Source organism: Scomber japonicus, chromosome 18, assembly GCF_027409825.1.
Source record: "Scomber japonicus isolate fScoJap1 chromosome 18, fScoJap1.pri, whole genome shotgun sequence".
NCBI lineage: Eukaryota > Metazoa > Chordata > Actinopteri > Scombriformes > Scombridae > Scomber > Scomber japonicus.
Window position 1 is genome coordinate 14620843 of NC_070595.1, and position 19296 is coordinate 14640138.

Sequence of the window (19296 nt, forward strand, 5' to 3'; positions counted from 1 at the left end):
CTGAATTAGAGCCAAAAAGGCTCCGAGCTACCGTCTGCATCTCCTCTATAGCTGCGTAATTGCATGCATGTCTCACTCACTACAATAAACACAAAGCACAAGAACTCAACACTGACATACCCGCAATGCACTGTCGCTGCAGCTTTAATGTTTAAAATTGCTCCTCCACACAGTGTAAATACAAGCCACCAAAACAATGCAGAAGAGGCAGAGAAGAGAAAGAAAACGGGGAGACAGAAAAGGAAAGAAGGTAGATGTGCAACACTGTAATGAAATACCTGTGGAGAGGTGCCTCCCAACCATCCTGCAAAGAGCTAGGTTTTGTGCGACACAGCGACCATCCTTGTCTCAATATGTCTGCTCGGCTCGCCAAGCTTCTGAGGCTCATATCTGAAATGCTGCCAAGAAGTTGCACAGCTCTTGCGCGGCATGAGACAACCCCCCCCGCCCCCCCTCCTCCCTCCTCCCTCCCTTCCTTCCTCACCCCTCATGCTCTGTCCCTCCCACCAACACTGCTTTGGCTGGGTCTCTCCTCTTCTATCTATTGCCTCCCTCTGGCTTTTCTTTATATCATGCTCTATTCCTATCCTGACAGAGGATATTCTCCCTCTCTGGAAAAGCATGCACTGAAAGAAGGCTGGCTGGGGGAGGGGATGGGAGCGTCGAAGAGGTGGGGAGCAGTATTGTTGGTGGGTGGGTAGCGGGCAGCTTGGTTAACAGCTCAACAAAAAAGCAAGAGAGACTTCACTTATGCACTCACAAGGCATGAGGTAAAACAAAACAAAAAGAGGGACTCTTCCGACCCTCCCTGACACCCCTCCACTCTCACATCTTTCAACCTTTCAAAACCGTCACTAAATATTTAGCTAAGACCACTCCATCTGCAATTAGCACTGCTTTCCACAAAGGGAACCCTCTTGAATAGTAGTGGCAGGCAAGAGAGAGCAAGAGAAACCTCACAAAAGCCTCCTGCACCCCCTCCAGTGCTGGAATGGCAATTTTGGCGTATCATGAAGACACACAAATGACAAATATCTGTTTTTGTCTAACTTTATGACTACCAATCAGGTATGCAGCAATTATAAGCAGCAGAGGGAAGCTTTGGGCAGAAAATGGCCACTTTATGGGGGTGCTTTCTTGGCACAGGGTAAGACATGAAATGCTCATATGGATCAGATCACAGTACTGTATTAGGGATCGTGATCTGGACCCAAAAACGGTGCTGGGTCTACAAGGGGGCAAGAGGTTGCATAGAGAGACAAGCTGAGAAGATGAACAACAGAGGATGACATGCATGAGACTTAACAGAGGGCATTGAGAGAGGAGGATATCAGGAGCTGGGAGCTCAGCAAAAGAAAAAAACAGGCAGTAGTTCCTTGGATCAAGGCTGGTATTGTTTACAAATGATCCCAGTGCCCACGCAACAACACAATAAGTCAATGTTTTGTAGAGAACAGAGTCCTTTTATGACAGAGGTTCAGCCCCCTATGCCTCTCCACTGTGAGGTCCTAACACGCGGTGAGGTTATCCCGTGCTACTGCATGGCCACTCGCTCCTTTGTGTGTTAACATACACACTGGAGACACAGCACCTACTGTGTGGATGCATACACACAGAAAAACACACACTCCCTTCTGAGCGCCCGTTTTTTTTTTTTTAATTTTCACAAAACAAGTGGACATGTGGGGTGGAAACAAGGGTCAGGTAAAGAGGGATCAATAGGAATGAAAATACAAAGACAAAGATGACAGAATATGAAGGACGGAGATAGATGTTGAGAGATGGAAGAAGGAAGTAATCTATAAAGGCTGTGTGGGCCTCAGCTGGGCTGATCCTTGCTTAATGAAGTCCCTTAGGGGCAGAGAGACTGGATGGTACAGAGCTGACAATGCATGCTGCCAGCCAGATGAACGAGCTCTCTGACACACACCCACCCCCTAGTTGTTTCAAATTTGATGCATTGAAAACAGCGCACAACTGTATAGAAGAATCCAGCGACTGATTAGTGTGTTCTGCCATTTAGCGCCACTGCCATTACCGCGGTGGCAGGTTGTAGTGACTTTGTGTCTGCTTCTGGCTGCTGATTTTACTACTGTCATTTGTAGTTGTAATTTTATGTAACTGTTCTACCTAGGTGGCATGATCAATCCAGAGTTGCATTTAATCATTACAGACCAATTACATTCAAGATTATTTCATTAATCACCTGGCACGTGATGAGCAACAAACTACAAACAAATCATAGAGGGTCAAAATTACCCAAGCTCTGAATGGACACCAAATGATGAACACATCACTCTAAAAAAGGAACTGTCTGATACTCACAGTCCATTAACAACTATCATGCTGTTGAATTAACTCTGCAGAGGAAGGATGACAAAGTTGTAGGTGTGAACTGTGGCTGTATGGCCAACAGAGGGAAGTGCTGCAGTCACACAGCAGGACTGCTTTACAAGGTGAAAGATGCTGTGACCCAAGACTTCTCAGGCATTGACACAGTGTGTGCCTGGAACCAATCCACCTGGAAAAATGTGGTGCCAGGCAGTTACAGAACATTTAACAACCAGGGCCAGGCCGAGGACATAGGAAAAGTATGAAAGTTACAGCTAAAGCGTTTGAGACAGATGCAGATGTGATTAAACACTTTTCGTCCCTGACTTGCTCAGCCATACCTGGAACCATCTTACATTATGTGTAAACTGCACAGCCACACAAGAATGCAAATGTTATTGAACTATCCAAAGATCATGCACAATGTGCTGCACACAAACGTAAACTCTGCAGATAGTAGATACGAGGAGAGAGTAATACAAGGAGAGAGTGAGGGGTGGCATTGCAACAGCCAGTGTTCCCTGTGTGTAGGCCCAGCGCACATAACAGCAGCTTTTTGTTACTGCGATGTTAGGAATATGCTAAAGTGGCACAATTTGTTGGCTGAATTGTAATCAACCACAAAGAAAGAAAAAAAAGCAGCTTAATGACAGGGAATGAAAAATTATGTTCCTTGTCAGTGATTTCTTTGCAGATAATGCAATATTATCATCTCAACAGTGACTGAAGAGGAGAAGACTAACAGAGGGACAAAACATGCCTTTTAGAGTACACATCTAAGACATCTGGTCGTCATGTTTGCCTGTGAATATCCTCTTTCTGCACCCCCTCTGAAAGGATAAACCAGGTCAAGGGCTTTCTCCAGCATGCCAGTCCTAAAATAGCTTGCTCTCTCACGCCTCCTCTACATGAAAGGGCCTTGGGATATGGATTGTTAGCCAAGCAAAAGGCAACACTGGGAGAAGGTTATAATAATGGGAAGGCTGACACACATACATATAGTATGTGCTAATCCTGGTTGCCGAGGGGCCAGTGAGGGTACATGTGAGCCGTGGTATTGGTATAGCAGAGGTGGAGGAGGTGAATGTATGCATGAGGGTACAACGAGCACGAGGAACAGGGACACAGAGCTAACGAGACGAGATATAGAGAGAACGAAAAAAAAAGAAAGCTCAAGCACTGAACATTTGTGGTTAACAGAGAGCTGATGTTTAATCACATCACAAGACGTCCCAGTCCTCTTTGAGGGGATTCCCAAGGCTCTTTTACAGCATCATCAGCAGACTTAAAGAGCACAGCAAGTCTAGCCTGCATACACTTTCTGTTCTTCACCAGACAAGCTATTAGCACATTAGCTGCACTATTCTTTGGTTAGACAAGGCCTATTTACATTATGCTGTTTTTTGTGCTTAGCAAGTACAAATCCTACTGGCAGCTAAAACCTTGATAATTAGTTTATGGGCTTCAACTAAAGAGGTGTCAGACAGACGCACACAGAAGGAAATGGCCATTAATCTTGAGCACTATCACATTATGATTAGTCAGGTGAACGACTGGTAAATGCAATTGATCTGAGAAAATTACTCAATTCACGACATAATACAAATTTACAATGCACTTTTATGAATTTTGACCATTAAAACACAGCAAAATAATACTGTTTGTATCCAGCTGTGTAGGGTCACATACAGCTATAAGCCTGCAGAAGAGAAGAATGTTTGTGTTTACATACATGCAAATGATAACACGTGGACGCACAGGCCAAGTTTATCAGACCTACTTTTAAAAAGAGCCAAAATGTGACCGGGTGATGAAAGATGTGGTGAGGGCGAGGTGGAGTCAGCGGATGAAGAAGGAGAGAAAGGGGGGGGGGGGGGGGGGGGGGTGCAGCTAGTGTGCTTCTACTGTTAGCTATCGGTGAGAAATGAAACCAGGGAGGGGGGACAATCGTTGTATCAGCAGACCAGGCTGATGCTGCTGGGGAGGGCAGTGTTGTGAGGACAGACACGTGTCAAAATTTTGAATTACAATTAAACAAAAGCGCCACATTATAGCTTCTATAATGGTGTGTTATTACTGCAGGGGTTGCTGTATTACACTGCATTGGTTTTAGAGCTTGCAACTGAATGTGGAGGGAATGTTCATGCATGTGCATAACTTACATTCAACTTGCCTTGACTGTTAAGAGTAAAGCATGTCACATCTGTGTGAATAAATACAAAAACATCCCAGGCTCCACAGGACCCCTATCTGTCCTTTAGTCTGGAGGATCCTCCTGTCTGTCTGTCCTAATGCAATCAGTCATTCAATGACACGCAGGGAGCAAAAGCAGAGCAGTACAGGCCTGCCAGAGAGGGGAGGAGAGAAGCAGCAGCTTTTACCGTAAGCCATGAGTCACTTCAGCCCACAGTACTGGACCTCTGCCATGCTCACTCTCTCCTTTCTTTCTTTTCTTTCTTCCTTTCTTTCCTTCTCACTCAGTCTTTCTATCTATGCCAGGTCAGGCCCACTGAGGTGCGCAGCCAACTAGAAAGCTCCATGTTGCTCCTCCTCTAAAAGCAGGAAATAGGGCCGATCAGCAAAGCTCAATGAAGAATAGGAGGATGATGATGAGAGGGAGGAGGAGCAGAAAAAGACGAGGATGGTATAAACATCTCATTGCCATGGAGATAGAACTGCATTCAAACAGCCTCGGAGGAGTTGGACGACGCTCAGACACACACCTAATGTAAAATTTATTTCCCTTCCCAGACAATGGAAAGTGCCAAGTGCCCTAAAAAGCATTTTCAAAATAATCATCTTCAAAGAGCAGATGATTAGAATGAATGAAGAACGGACCTTAAACACTTGGAAATACATGAGAACCTGGTTTATTGTGACACGCTGGGCCTGAGGAAGGAAAACACACAGACACACACTGTGATAGCCAGCTGTGTTTACTCTCCATCCTCTACCCCTGTATTCCTCCAGCCCCATTTCTAATTCCCAGCCAGGCAGAGGCAGAGAGAAAATAAACAACAGTCAGTGGCACCTGTGATGCCTCCGCGCTGCTCTACAGGTACAACACCCTATTATAATCACAGTGCCACACAAAAAACAAAAGACACATCCACTGGTTTACAAGAATACCAATGTTAGCCATATGCCCACACCAGTGTATGCAAAACAAAACCACTCTGGGGTACAGCTGACTTAAATCAGAGCTGTTAGGATGATGTAAATTTGGCAACATCGGGTGTACAAAAATATTGTATGCCAGACCTTTGTGGAGTGCCCTATGTGTTCATAAGAGTATTTGCAAATACTGTAATAACATTTTCCTACTGGAGCTGTCTAAAACTACTAATGCTCCTGAATTCCACTCAACCAATGACAGACCACAGATACATAACTTTCTACTCTCCCACAGCAGCCTCTGCTGTCGCATGTAAAAAAAAGAAAAGAAAAAAGAAGCACATTGCAAAAAGTCTTTGCAGTATACATCAGTGGCGTTCTGCTTTAATAGCATCTGAATGTCTTGGCTGACCTGTAGACAGGCTCGCTGTGGAGGAAGAGGAGCAGGAGGGAGAGGAGTGTATGGCAACTGCTGCTGCAGGCTCAGTAGTGGCAGGACGTCCCGTGGTGATGAGGGGCAGGGTCCCAGAGGGCAGTGGCTGGCCCCGCTTCAACAGCTGTTTGTGTTCCTGCTGGCGGAAGCGTGGGGGAACCTCTCTGGGTGGGTAGCGCTGCTGAAGCAGAGTCTGGGGCTGCTGTGCTGTCTGCGGCTGGCCTCCGAAGGGGGCGCGCTTGCCATTGCCACTGCTTGGGGGTACAGACAGGACGACACTGGGGTTGATGGGGGGATGAGGAGGGGCAGGGTCGAGTTTGGCAGAGTCTGGCACTGTGGAGGTGGGAGGGCGGTGGGGGGGACAGGTAACAAAAGAAGCAGAGATTCAGGGATGAGGGGATTGCAGGAGCATTATGCAAAAGCAGAATTGTTGTGTGAACACTAGTGCCAAAACAATTATTGACTAATTAGGTGTTAATTAAAAAATCAATCAGTGGCACTTTTGATGTTTGTTTAACTGCCGTTGTCACCATGCGGACATTGAAAAGTAAAAATACTATCCAATAGATATGCTGATAAAAATAACTGTCATTTGGACTACACAAAAAATAACCACCAGTACAGCTTTCTTTTTTGGAGCTGCTGTGGCTGAGCATTTCCTCCGCCGCTTCTTTTCAAAGCTATGGTCACTTTTGGATCAGAACCACGATGTTAAATTCAGAAAGGCAAATGAGGAGATGACTATAAATGCACAACATTCAAAGTCACTCCTGGATGCCTCAAGCTTGATTTTAGGCAGTGGTCAGTCTAAACACATGGCTGCTCTTTGGGGAACCAGAGGACTGTAATAATCTCAGGGTGGTACTGTAATAAACCCTCAGGCTTTAAGGATCGCCAAGATCCACAACTCTCACAGTCTGAGAACCACCATGCTGCCTAGTCACAGATAAGAATTGATGAGGAGGTTGAGTACCAGATAATGGACTTAGACCTGCCTGCTATTGTGGGCTTCTGTCTTCATGAGAACAGTACTGTAGAGTGCTCAGTTCCATCAACATAAGCTATTCATTGACTGTGGCAGGTTATGACCCCCGAAATGATCACCTCTCAGTGCTCTACCAAAGCTGTTAGTATTAACTGCTTGTGACTGTTGCAGAAGCTGAGTGCTCATGTTCCCCTTGCTTCAGTTACCCTTAGCAACAGAGGGTGATCCCTCTGTCGCTCTATTGCTATTAATATACCACACACACACACACACACACACACACACACACACACACACACACACACACACACACACACACACACACACACACACACACACACACACACACACACACACACACACACACACACACACACACACACACACCTTTGCTATGACCGGCCAATTTTCATTGTCAGTGCAGGGCTTGAGGCACTAATATTCAGTGCAATTATCTGTGATCATCTCACATCAAAGAAAAGCTCAACATTCAGATCTGGGTGAGATCAACATGAAACGTCACTTAATTTCCTTTGTAAACAAAGCCAAAGAGAAGAGGAAGAAGAAAAGGCTGTGAAGTGTAAAACCCTCTGCAGGCTAATATAGTGTAGCTGAATGTGGAAGTGCAAGGTTAGAGGTCAACACTAAGTCAAACAGGATAATCAGCTCAGGGTCACAGAGCTGCTGCTGTTGGGTGCGATGCATTATGGGATACAAAGCACATTGAATAGTCTCCTCAGTGCATTTCATTACATAATAGAATAAGCTGGTAAACTAGAATGTAAACAGGATACAAAAAAAAAAAAGCGTACACATATTTTACAAGAACATGAACAAACCCAAACATCAGCTGATCGAACATAATGTGCACCGAGCCAAAATGGTATTTTATTTCTCGGCTAGTAATAAAATACACAACAGGGGATGAAGAAGAAGAAGAAAAAAACACTGTAAAGCCAGCAACCAAAGGAAAAAGGAAAATCTTTGTGTGGCCTAAATGAGTTATAAAGAGCAGTGCTTCGCCATTGGCTATCATCCCGAGTGTGTGCAGTGAAGCAATGAATAACTCGCACACATGCGGCCAGCCCAACACACACAAAAACAAAGAGTTATGTAATGCTGAGGCCCACACTGAGGGGAGACGACAGGATGGTGTTGTGGAACATAGATTCACACAGCCTTGTAAATAAAGACAGACATGTTCGTTCACACACTAACAGCTTCTCTTCCTCATTTTTCGGTGTCTGTCGTGTGTGTGTGTGTGTGTGTGTGTCTCGATGGACAGGGGGGGGGTTCCTATGTAATTTGTGTCCCCAGTACTGCAGCCCTTCTGTATGTGGCTGCGTGGCCTGATCCAGTTTCACCCGTATCTGTCTGCGTGTCTCCCTCTCCCTGCAGCTCAGGAATCAGTGGGGGGAAGCTCTGGAGCTGGAGCTAGCCTCTCATCAGATTTCTCTACATCTGCTCCATTTCCTCTCTGTACTTGTGCTTCATCCCTCCCCACCTTCCTGTGCTCCCCTCTTCCTTTCTCCTTTATTCACTGTGATCTACTATTATCCCCTTGTCATTACTACTGTATTAGGGGCAGCAGATGGACACAATAATTCCAGACCAATTTTCTCCGCTGATTTTAGGAAGTGATTTCCTCTTAAAACAGAGGACTTTACAGTTGTGCCACAATGTATAATAATAGTTATGGAAGCGATCGTTATACAGTTGGGACTTTCTGATGTGTGACGTAGATTCTTCTGGAAGCTTGGGGGAAGGGGAAAGCTGGCTGGCTGCTCTGTCGGCCAATCAGAGGGAAGAGACAAGAAGGGAGAGGGAGGGAGAGGGTTAGAGAGAGAGAAAGGGAGAGAAAGGGAGAGCAGACGTACAGGAGGAAAGGAAGGAGGTAGAGCAGGGAGGGTAAGTGATGAAGAGAATGGTGTGTGTGTGTGTGTGTGTGTGTGTAAGACAGTCTCCACCCCCTTGAGCTCGAGTCTCACTGCCGGAAACCAGCTTGGGTCTAAATCCTCTTACAATTAGAACACTATTTGCCTACAGAGTGCCACGCTGCTTCGTATTCTTCTTTTCAAAAGCATGACACGAGTCCTGCATGTTCAGTAACATCAATAGCATCAAACTGACTGAGGCATTACAGTGAAATATTCCCATGCATGCAAATATGTTGATAACTTGTAAAAAACAAAACAAACAAAAGCCTTCTGCAAGGTGTGACTTATTATGCACAAATCTCACAAGGCAGTCCTTTTGCAGGAAAAAGTGAAATGGAATGAAAGAAGATCACAGTCACTCTCTCTAACAGCCTATTTTTCAAAAACACAGTCCTCAGCTGTGTGGGTGCACAGGAGAATTCCCACTTCATCAAAGATGCACATCAAACCGTGGCCTTGGGGCTGTGTGTGCTTCACGCAGAGGAAGACATCCCATTTTCCACTTAAAAAGAGGTCCTAATTTTCTGAGAGAAAAGATGATCGCATGCTTGCCTGGCTGTTTAAGACCTAGATGTTGGGGGTAGGTAGGTTGTCTGGGGGAGATATAGAGATATATAGAGGTAGGTGGAAGAGAAGGAGAGGGTGGAGAGCACTGACTGCTCTCCCTCTCAGTCTCCCTGTCTCCCAGTGAAAGCAAAAAAACAGGCCACATGACCTTGAGGATAAAGGATCCTTCTGTGTGAGCCATACGAGTGGAGGTGCACAGATAGCAAACTACTCCAGACCCACAGCAGAACTTTATACTTTCATAAGAAAACTGGGCCATGTGAGTACCTGTGATACAGTTATAAATACACACTCCTCATTGCACATATAAGCAGTGGTGACCAATAAACTAAAATCAATTATGGCTTAGTGAGTGATTTTTCTAAACATATGACGTTCATAAAACCTCTCAACATTTTCAAGACGTTTCATCTCTTGCTGGGAAAGTTTAACATTGTGCAAAATAGCATACTATTTAAGTATTGATTATGGCACAGCTTCAAATATGGACCTAAATAAAAGAGCCTGGGAGATGGATCACAAGTTTAATAATAGCACCATGCTGACTCTGCTTTCCATTCATTCCATTTCCAAGTGGGTCGCCTTGCTCTTAAAGTGTGCACAGATATGCATACAAAAGTTCAGTTTGTGAGTGATTATAAGCTCTCCATAGCTAAGCCTTTAATCGGCCAAGTTATGGCCTGAATGAAGCTTTTACAAACTACCTAAAGAACATCTTACTGCTCTAATCAGGGCTGCAGTTGCTCAATATCAGCAGGATGCATAGCCCTACTTTAACAACAGACATGGTGTTTTGTTCAATTAAGGCATCCATAAACAAAACAAACAGTACAGTCACAAATCCTGTAGGAACCCTACGAAAGAAAATTCAATATAAAAATGAAATCTTGAGCAACCTGGAGGATTTAGTTAACCATAAACCAACACAGGTCTTCTTCATGTATCCACCTCTTGAGAACACTGTGTTTCAAATGCATCACATAACTGGTGTTGCTGTCATAATGTCATAGCACACCGCTCTTACAGAAGGGAAACATGAAAATTACGAGATCCTTATCAGATGTCTATTAAAGAAGAAGCGGCAGAACTAGTCTCAACGAGTCATGAGCAAGGAAGGGAGGTATGTCTTAAGGGTTCCCCATCTCTTTCCTCCTGTGGGCTTTAAAATGTGAGCAGCGGGCCTCACCAGAGAGAAGATTTAAGGGCTTAATTAGAAGTGAATAAATATGACACTGTAGTTAAGAAGGAAAACCCTCCCCTGGTGCATCACATTCAACACAGACAAAAAAATGCTATTTAAAACGCACAGTGTGAAAAACACAAGGCTATATAGGTCAGAGCATTTATCAAATGGCAACTAGAGCTCTGAATGGTGCCACATAATCACACACCTGAGTGGAATAATATTCTGTAAGTCAACACCAGTTAGTTTCACCTTCTCACTCTTGTGTTTTATTAATTGTTTCTGGTCACAAGTATTCTCCACCTGCAGCAGCGTCAGCATCAAAGCCAGTGGACAGAGTAGAAAACGGTTGCTGCACACAGAAGACAGGTGGAGGACAGAGACAGACAGATTCCCTGGACTCACCACTCCCTTGTCCCCGGCCTTTTGTGCCAACAGCTGCAGGCAGGGCAGATTCCACTGTCTGTTATGATTTAGAGGAAGTGATGTGTGAAAGAGAGTGGAACGTCCTGTCCTCCTGACCCGCTGGGCCAACACAATTCAACGAAAAATGACTGAGATATTAACTTTACCCTATATTAACTTTATAAAGAAACTGCAAAAGGCAATTTTAGAGGAGGAAGAAATGTCAAACACACCTATTGCACTAGATATCATAGTGGATTAAGATAATAATATAATCTTATTCAAACTTAGTATAGTCTTTGTCTGAATATCTCTTTGACCTTCTTCAACATTAAAGAGCTGAAATCTAGCCATAAATAAATTTTTAGACATATTTAATATACGCACAGATTTGCCCTGTCACCCTTTAATTCACAACGTTTTAAATTAACACCACCGCTGCATCCATTAAAACCATGCTCCTTGGAATAAGACAAGTGGAAGAGGCGGTGATGATGACAAGAGGCACACTGGTATAAATTCCCCCTGATCACACTGCAATTTATGACTCTCCAGCACAAAGCACTGGGTGTAATTAAGCGAATGTGGAAAGGCAAATTAATCTGTTATGAAATTACAGCCACGACACAACTTTATAATAATGTTATCTTTTATTGTGCTATTTAAACGTGCGCCCCGACGTGCATGTATGTCGTGCCCCATCTTTGATGGGATAAAAATGCACTGCATGAACAGAGACACAATAACTCATTAACCCTCAGACGTTAACTCTTACACAGCGTGTTGATGGCAGACAGCCTCTGCTGTGCTACATAGTATCTGTGATGGGGCTGACACACTCATCTATCTGGCACTTTCTTCACATCCTGCCTCGAGGCAATGGTCCTTTAAGACTTGATGAGGGCTAGTCAGGAGCACAACACAGGAACTGACAACTCAAGGATGTTAGAACTTGCCTGCCACACTTCGTCAAAGCATAAATCTACTGTGACGTTGACGTATACTGTGACACAGTGGTGACACACAGCATCTCCTCTGGATGTACTGAACTGAGCATCACAATAGTTAAGGGTCGTAAGATATTCAACTGATGACTCTGCAAGTATGTTAAAAGGCCTTCCTTTGAAGCAGTGAGGTGAATGTGCTACATTTGAAATTTATAACACTCTCAATCTGGGCTAGTGAGGCACACAGGTCAACATGAATAAAACTATGTGTGTGTGTGTATTTTTGCACAGGCACACAACATACATTTGGTGTTTGTCTGTCATTAGGGCAGAGGGTGTGTGTGTGTGTGTGTGTGTGTGTCACAGAAGTGGGCCAGTAGAAATATCCTACAAAGGGCCCCCTCAGCTGTGCCGGCAAACAGGAAACTGGAGTGCATTCTCACAGCTTCACATGGTTCGGGCTGTTTCTTTTGCTCTCGCATGCATTTTTCTAACTCCTTCAAAATCAACCTGAGGCACCACATTTTAGAAGCCTCCTCCACACAGTTTTCACAAATGTAACCTCAACAATTAATTCTATCCTTTTCTTTCCTTACAGCCCACCTTCTTCTTCTGCTCTTTTCTCTTGTTTGGGACTTTCTGCCTAAACCAGACAGGAGTTGGTGTAGTGTTACTATGGTGTTCAGGGTCTTCCTTGAGATCTCCTGTGTATGGATGCCTATTTATTCAGCCTCCGCACTAGCCTTGTTTTCCTAATCAGCTCCCTGTATACCCTGCATTAATATCACAGACAATCTGCCTCTCTTAGTTGATTAGTCAATTAATCACTCATTGGATCAATCTCAATTGGTCTATTTGGTTTTTTATGATCTTTTTAAATGGTGAATGAGCCATTTGTCTTCATTACTATAAAATAACACATTTCTGGCATAATACTAACATTTAGAACTATGCTTTGATTTGAAATAAGCTCAGGATTTAAAGAGATTTCTCTGCATATCTGACCGAACTTATCTGTGGTAACAATAAGACGGAGAACCCCAATCGATTATTTGATGAAATGCGATGATTACCAAATTATGAATTCCTTTAGTCGAGAACATTCCTACAAACAACTGAACTGATGATGACTACGGCATCACTTGGCTCAAGATGATGGATATGAGCACAGTGGAGTGTACAATGTGCAGAAAAGTAAAATGTGACATTTAAGAGGGTGAAGATCACAGTAAAACGAGGCCATGGCACATTGCTCTTATGAGCAGCAGCCAAGAAAATAATTGTGCATATCACAGCCTAGTTTGATGATGGGGAGAAAAGCATAGTTATATAGGTCAATTTGCGGATGCAGTGAAACAAAGCAAAGTAGATAAGAGACAAAGAGAATACTAACAAAGCTATCCCAGATCACATTCATTAGTGCAGCAAACTGTGATGGTTGATGGTGACTCAGACAACAGGAATAAGAAGTAGGAGGGGGCACCTCTGTGACATTACAGTCTCATTAATTCATCCTTAAGGGAGAGAGTGGGAGGTCATGCTGTTGACCCTTGACAACAGAGCCTTCACAGTTGCATGCACCCACAAGATGAGAACACAAGTCAACGTACCCATTTTTACTCATCTAAATGGAATAAGCCAACAAACTGATAGACACATTTGTCTGAACACAGCTTTGGACACAAAGACATTCACTGTAATCAGCATCCATTCTCTCGCTGCCATTAAACTGCAGTAAGGCCACATTGCCAACGCCTACCAGAATTTCTAATCAGATTTCGCCCTGCCTATCCCTTGCGAGACATTAAGTCCCTCTCCCATCTGCCTGCTCATCTTGACAAGGAGATCTGCGCCTGGGCTAACAGACTGTCCATCACTCACTACCTGCCTCTTTCTGTTCGTTAAGAGCGTTGGCTTTGGGAGACAAAGTGAAGAGTGGGTCTCTGCAGCTGCCACAGAGCAGGAGGTCAAAACCTGCAAGCTAAATACACTCTTTATTACAGAAGTCTACTGTATTCACCTGTCTGTCTCAAATTTGTTTTGTGGTTCTTTGGCTCACTTTTCTTCTCTTCTGAGATTCGTTCTCACCTCCACCCTCCTATATATGCCTGAGGAATCTATTGGGAGGTCTGAGGAGCAGCTGCACCATCCCCATACTCCTTATTAGTGTTGTATGGGCACCTCCATTCTAGTTCAGGTACTTTGTGCCACCTGCCTGCTGCTAATGTTTTCAGTTAAAATATGTTTAATTATAATAAAAGCTAATGCTTCATATCCAAATTGTACAGCAGTGGGCAAACTGAGCCTCAGAGGCAAAAAAAGCAATTGTGCACAAGCTTATCAAGCTATCCATCTAATTAAGAGGATACACATTTTAGTTTCCCTACTGGTCAAAAACATCATACCGCAACCTCATAGCAAGTTTCAGAGCAGATACACCTGGCAAAGTATAATACTGCCTGCACAGAGAAACTCTTTGTTATTGCATGTGCAGCATACTCAATGAAGAAATGAACTCAGAGGTACTGTTTTATATGGATGGTATAAAATACACTGATTAAACAGGAAAAATACAAATAGCCACAACTCACCTTTGGTTATCTGTTCTGTGGCCTGAAAAAGAGGAAAATATATATATTAAAAATATATATTAATAGCAGTACTTATAATTACGCAAATTACCATCATTTCCAAGTACACATGAAAATTATGGACCTAAATGTTAATGCACCATCAATCCCAGAGTCACATAGGCTGGCTAGTCAGCTGCACGGCAGCACTGGAGCAACTAGCCGGGGCTATTGGAACAAAATGTTCAGGGGCTCGCTTTGCTCATCTATTGAAATGCTAAAAGGTTCATGTTCATTCTCACTGCTCAAGAGGGTGAAAGAGTTCATGGGGTTTGTAGCAGGAGAGGGGAAAAAAATTGAAAATACAAATGTTGCTCTCTTACATTAAGAAAGACACACACACATACTTTCTCACCTACTGAAAAGAAAGGTCAAGTATACATAATATTTAACACTGAGAACAGCTGCACTTGATTATGTATCACTAACATATAAAAGTCCAACTAAAATCACATTGAGCAATTCCTTTTAGCAGTCAGAAAGAATGTCAATGATTTTAATATGTATTGTTAATTGTTTTTTTTTTTTATATTAAAAACAAAGAAAAAAGGTGCTTTTTGTTTCAACTGCCTGTAGGGACTGTCAGTGTCTCACTGCTTGATTGACAACAGCTAACATCTGAGGTCTGGTGGCAACAGCAGGACAATAAAGACAAAGTAAACAAGCTTGTGCTAAAGTCAAGGGGAGCGTTGAAGAGTAACGATCATACCAACATCTTCAAGATCAAGATCACTTTATCTGTCCCTGGGGAAATTTGTCTTGGCCATAAAGGCTGCCACATAAAAATACATACCATTATGGTGCAGTAACAGACAAACATACATAAAGTGTACGAAAATATATGCTACACATCCCCTCCTTATGTCCTGGGTTTAGGAGATTCACTGGTAGAGGGATGAACAAGTTTTTTAAAACCAACTGAGGCATCTTTTCCTGTATTTAATTGGAACCCTGTAGCGTCTACCTGGTGGGAGAAGTCTGTATTCTGAATAGAGGACATGGGAGGGGTCAGCGATAATATTCCTAGCCTGTTTAATGATAGTCTTCTCAAAGAGCATTTGGAGGCAGGGATGCCAATTTGTGATTGTAATTTAACTTATGTTACCAAACCAAACACAGATTTCATAACGTTACATAATCTCTATCACAGCATGACATAAAAAGCATCATTACCCTCTGTCCAACACCAAACTACCTGAATCTGCGCAAAAAGTACAGACGCTGTTGGATCCTAGTGTGTACAGAATACACATGGACATTCCCAGTCAGGTTAAGCCATTCAAATACCGACTGACTTGCCATTGGTACCTTCGTGGTCTTTGCTAGTCTTTGAGCAGGTCGGCAAGCCAAGTAGCTCATTAGCTATCTAGTCTGCATACTGATATTAGTGGTGCAGTTTTACCCAGTGAATGTTTATGTGATGGCTTGTTCAACAAGCTAAGGACAAGATGTTTCGTCTCATGTTTGTAACTTAGATGAGGAGAAGACTGTAGCAGGAAAGCTAATGTGGGCTGTTCTGCCTATGACCGAATTCTTACGTTACTGCTTTATGCAAGATTTGATTTGCTATATGGAAAAAAGTTCTCCATCTACGTAGATGGATAATTAACGGTATTCTTAATCAAAAACCAGTGGGTGTCCTTATTAAGCCAAATAATACAAATAGAAAATTCTCCCTTTTGTTTTCTGACTTTCCTCAAAGGAGAACAGAGGACAAGTGATTTACAGTAAGGATGCTGTAAGTATCTAATTTTAGTCGAACAAGCACAGATGGCATTGCAGTAGCCTCGTCTAAGACTGGCTGATAAAAAAAGGAAGTGAAAGTACTGATTGACTCGGGCAGCATTTCATTTCATTGCCAGGAGATGTTGACTATGAACTAGCATTTAACTGGGGCTTATGGCATCTTACCTGTTTGATTGGGATGAAACTATATGCAGAGGCAATTAAGGCTGAAAGGAGTGTTTTTGTGTAAAAGAAAAGTGCCCAAGTTTACCTTTTTCTGAGCAGCTTCTTTCTTTTTCTTCTCTTCTTGCTTTTTCTTTTTCTTATCTTCCATCAAATGGTTCTCTTCTCGTATTTTTTGCTTCTTCTCACAGCTTGAATTTAAAAAAAGAGAGATAGAGAAAGACATTGTTTTAATACCAAACACCAACATAAGGGAACCACACTTGCAAAAGTGTCTTTACATTTATTCAGCTGCATTTTTTAAATTCTTGCACCTTAAGGTGAAATCAATGTTGTCAATATCTGCTGTTCCAACACACAAAATCACATGTATAGTTTCAAAACAACTACCAGGCAGAAGGATGTGGGTTAATTTTACTTTTTGTCCTTGACTCTTAAGCCGTGTATTTCTTGACAAGCTGTAATATTTTGAACTGTGCATATGTTTAATATGGTGGTTCTGGAAACCATTAGGGAGGCCTTGAATGTCTAGTTTAGTGGGTGGGAGAGGCCCCCCATTCTTCAGTCTTTACACCCAGCCAGGGCAACACTTCCCAAAACAACTAATGTGTCTGCAGACCACAGAAAAACAATACATGCCAATGTTCTGGGTCAATGACGACTCTATGCACATCTTTGATCTGTTGACAAAGTCTCTAAACCTACATGGTTGTAGCCTTCATTAGAGGGAAAGTGTTCACAACAGACACATGCTCTGGCTGAAAACCACCCGACAATGCCCCATTGTTTCATAAGCAAGTGCATCCAGCTCAGAGCTAGTCCATATCTAACCTAATCCTCTCCACAGAAAAAAAACAAATAAATAAATAAAAGCTAACTGCCATGTTTTTTAAGGACGCGGGAGAGGAACTGGCCTGGAAAAATACATAAATTGGATATCAAGCTCCTTGAACCTTAAATGTGAAATTGAACATGAACTGTCATCCTTTTCTCCTGCCAAGCCTATGCTGCTGCAGGTGACAGAGGTGTGTGCCATTGCCTGGCAACAAGCGCTCCCAGAGGCCCCGGTGAGCAGTCAGGTGGAGACAGACAGCGCCCTTAAGCACTGTGTTGAAACCAGTTTGGTTGTCAACATCCAATAAAAAAATAAAAACAAGATGATAGATAAACTTTGACAAGCATCATATATTAAAGCATAAATATGAGATTCCAATTAAACAAATGAGTCAGAGCTTCGAGTCTGAGATTCTCTTGAATCTCATTGGTTCAAGAGATGGTTCAAAATCCCCAGCAAAATAAACAAAAAACAAACCTCATGTCCTTTTCCTCTTTACTGAATGCTTTTCCTCTGACCCTGCCACCAGCAAATGTAATAAGGTCAACCAAAATAAAAAGAAAACGACAACCACAGTGAAAAGAGAAGACATGTCACGCTTCACATCTCTCTGTTTTTCATGACACCAGAGTTGTGCCCCGTCTTTCAAATTTTGTAGAATGCCAATATTTACTTCAATTTCATACATAACATAGGAAAGAAAGAAAGAAAGCAAAGACCCAAGCTAGCATTTAATAAAATCACTTGGCTGCAACCTAAATACGTCTGGGTTGATCATCTCAGTTCAGTGAGATACAGTCTTTGGAGCCATTTCTAATTGTGCCACAAATTAATTACAATAAGAGGCAGTGTTAAATTATTAGACTGAGAATATCTGGTTAGCTTTGCTGGTTTACAACAATGCAGCAATTTCTATAGCAATGGCTGAGGAAGTCCTTCGAAATATTATGGATCCTAATGATGAGAACACAAATAACCTGAGTTTTAAAGTTTCTACATGGTTAAAAATGCTATTATGAATGGCATGAAGAGACAACATAATGTATTACTATTAGACCCTGAGAGTAACAATCTAACTGTGCATCATACTACATTAATACTGTCAACTGTGCAGACTATATTTTCATACATGATCTATAAACTTGTGTACCATCTCTCAGAGGTCATGTTCATTGCTCCTCTTAACTTTGTGGAAAGGAAACAGGTTGCACAGTGTGACCACAGGGAAGCCTCCCCACTCACTGCAAAGATCACAGCCCACAGTATGTTATCTGTTCTTTACATGCTCTTTCACACGGAGGTCACATTTGGGAGAAATAAAAGGCAGCAGGCTTCTTATTTTTAGACGACTGTTTCTGGTTAAAACGATTAGATCAATTGAAGCTAATTAATGTCAGTTAGGTAAAACCTAAAATAAAGTTTGGCTGTTCAGTGGTTAATCACATCACTCTTTATATCAATATTGCAAAAATATTGTAGGAATGACTATTGTTGCTTTCACAAAATATTTACACAATGAGATTTTTGATATATAATCATCAGCAATGTAGATATAATGACTAAGTGGGCAAAGGTAAATAAGACATAACAGTCTGGTAACATTGTTTTACTGTAATACAGCCTTTAAAACCAGGAAAGGAAACACTTATCATATCACAATATTACAATATCCAAAATCTAAGACAATATCTAGTCTCATATCACAATATCAATATAAAATCGATATATTTCCCAAATCTACTCTGTAACAACAATGTATGACTGTGGGTGATCCATGTATCATTTGACTGATATGTCAACATATTAATTTAATCAGTTATCAGTTTAACTTAAAGATGGAGTGCGGGACTTGTGTCTCCCCCTTCTGGCAATGAGAGTAATTACAAAAACACTGTTAACATGTGCTTACATCATAGAGCATCATAAAGCAGTGCATAAATTGTTAGTTCACGATCAAGATTTGATCGCTTTGGTCCGATAACATTAGGAAAGTTTAGAAGAGCTGCTTAATTAAATTATTT

The 19296-nt window shown here is 42.4% G+C and overlaps 1 protein-coding gene across 1 annotated transcript in view; it reads right to left on the bottom strand.

Annotated features, from left to right (window-relative positions):
• Positions 1-16611, bottom strand: part of LOC128378451 (trinucleotide repeat-containing gene 6C protein-like) — a 36036-nt gene extending 19425 nt beyond the window's left edge. Inside the window, exons 1-2 of the mRNA XM_053337972.1 lie at positions 16529-16611; positions 14494-14515 (exon numbers count right to left, since the gene is read on the bottom strand). Coding sequence (XP_053193947.1) covers positions 14494-14515; positions 16529-16591 — 85 coding nt within the window. The 5' untranslated portion in view covers positions 16592-16611. The remainder of the gene's footprint in view (positions 1-14493; positions 14516-16528) is intronic.
• Positions 16612-19296: the final 2685 nt, after the last annotated feature.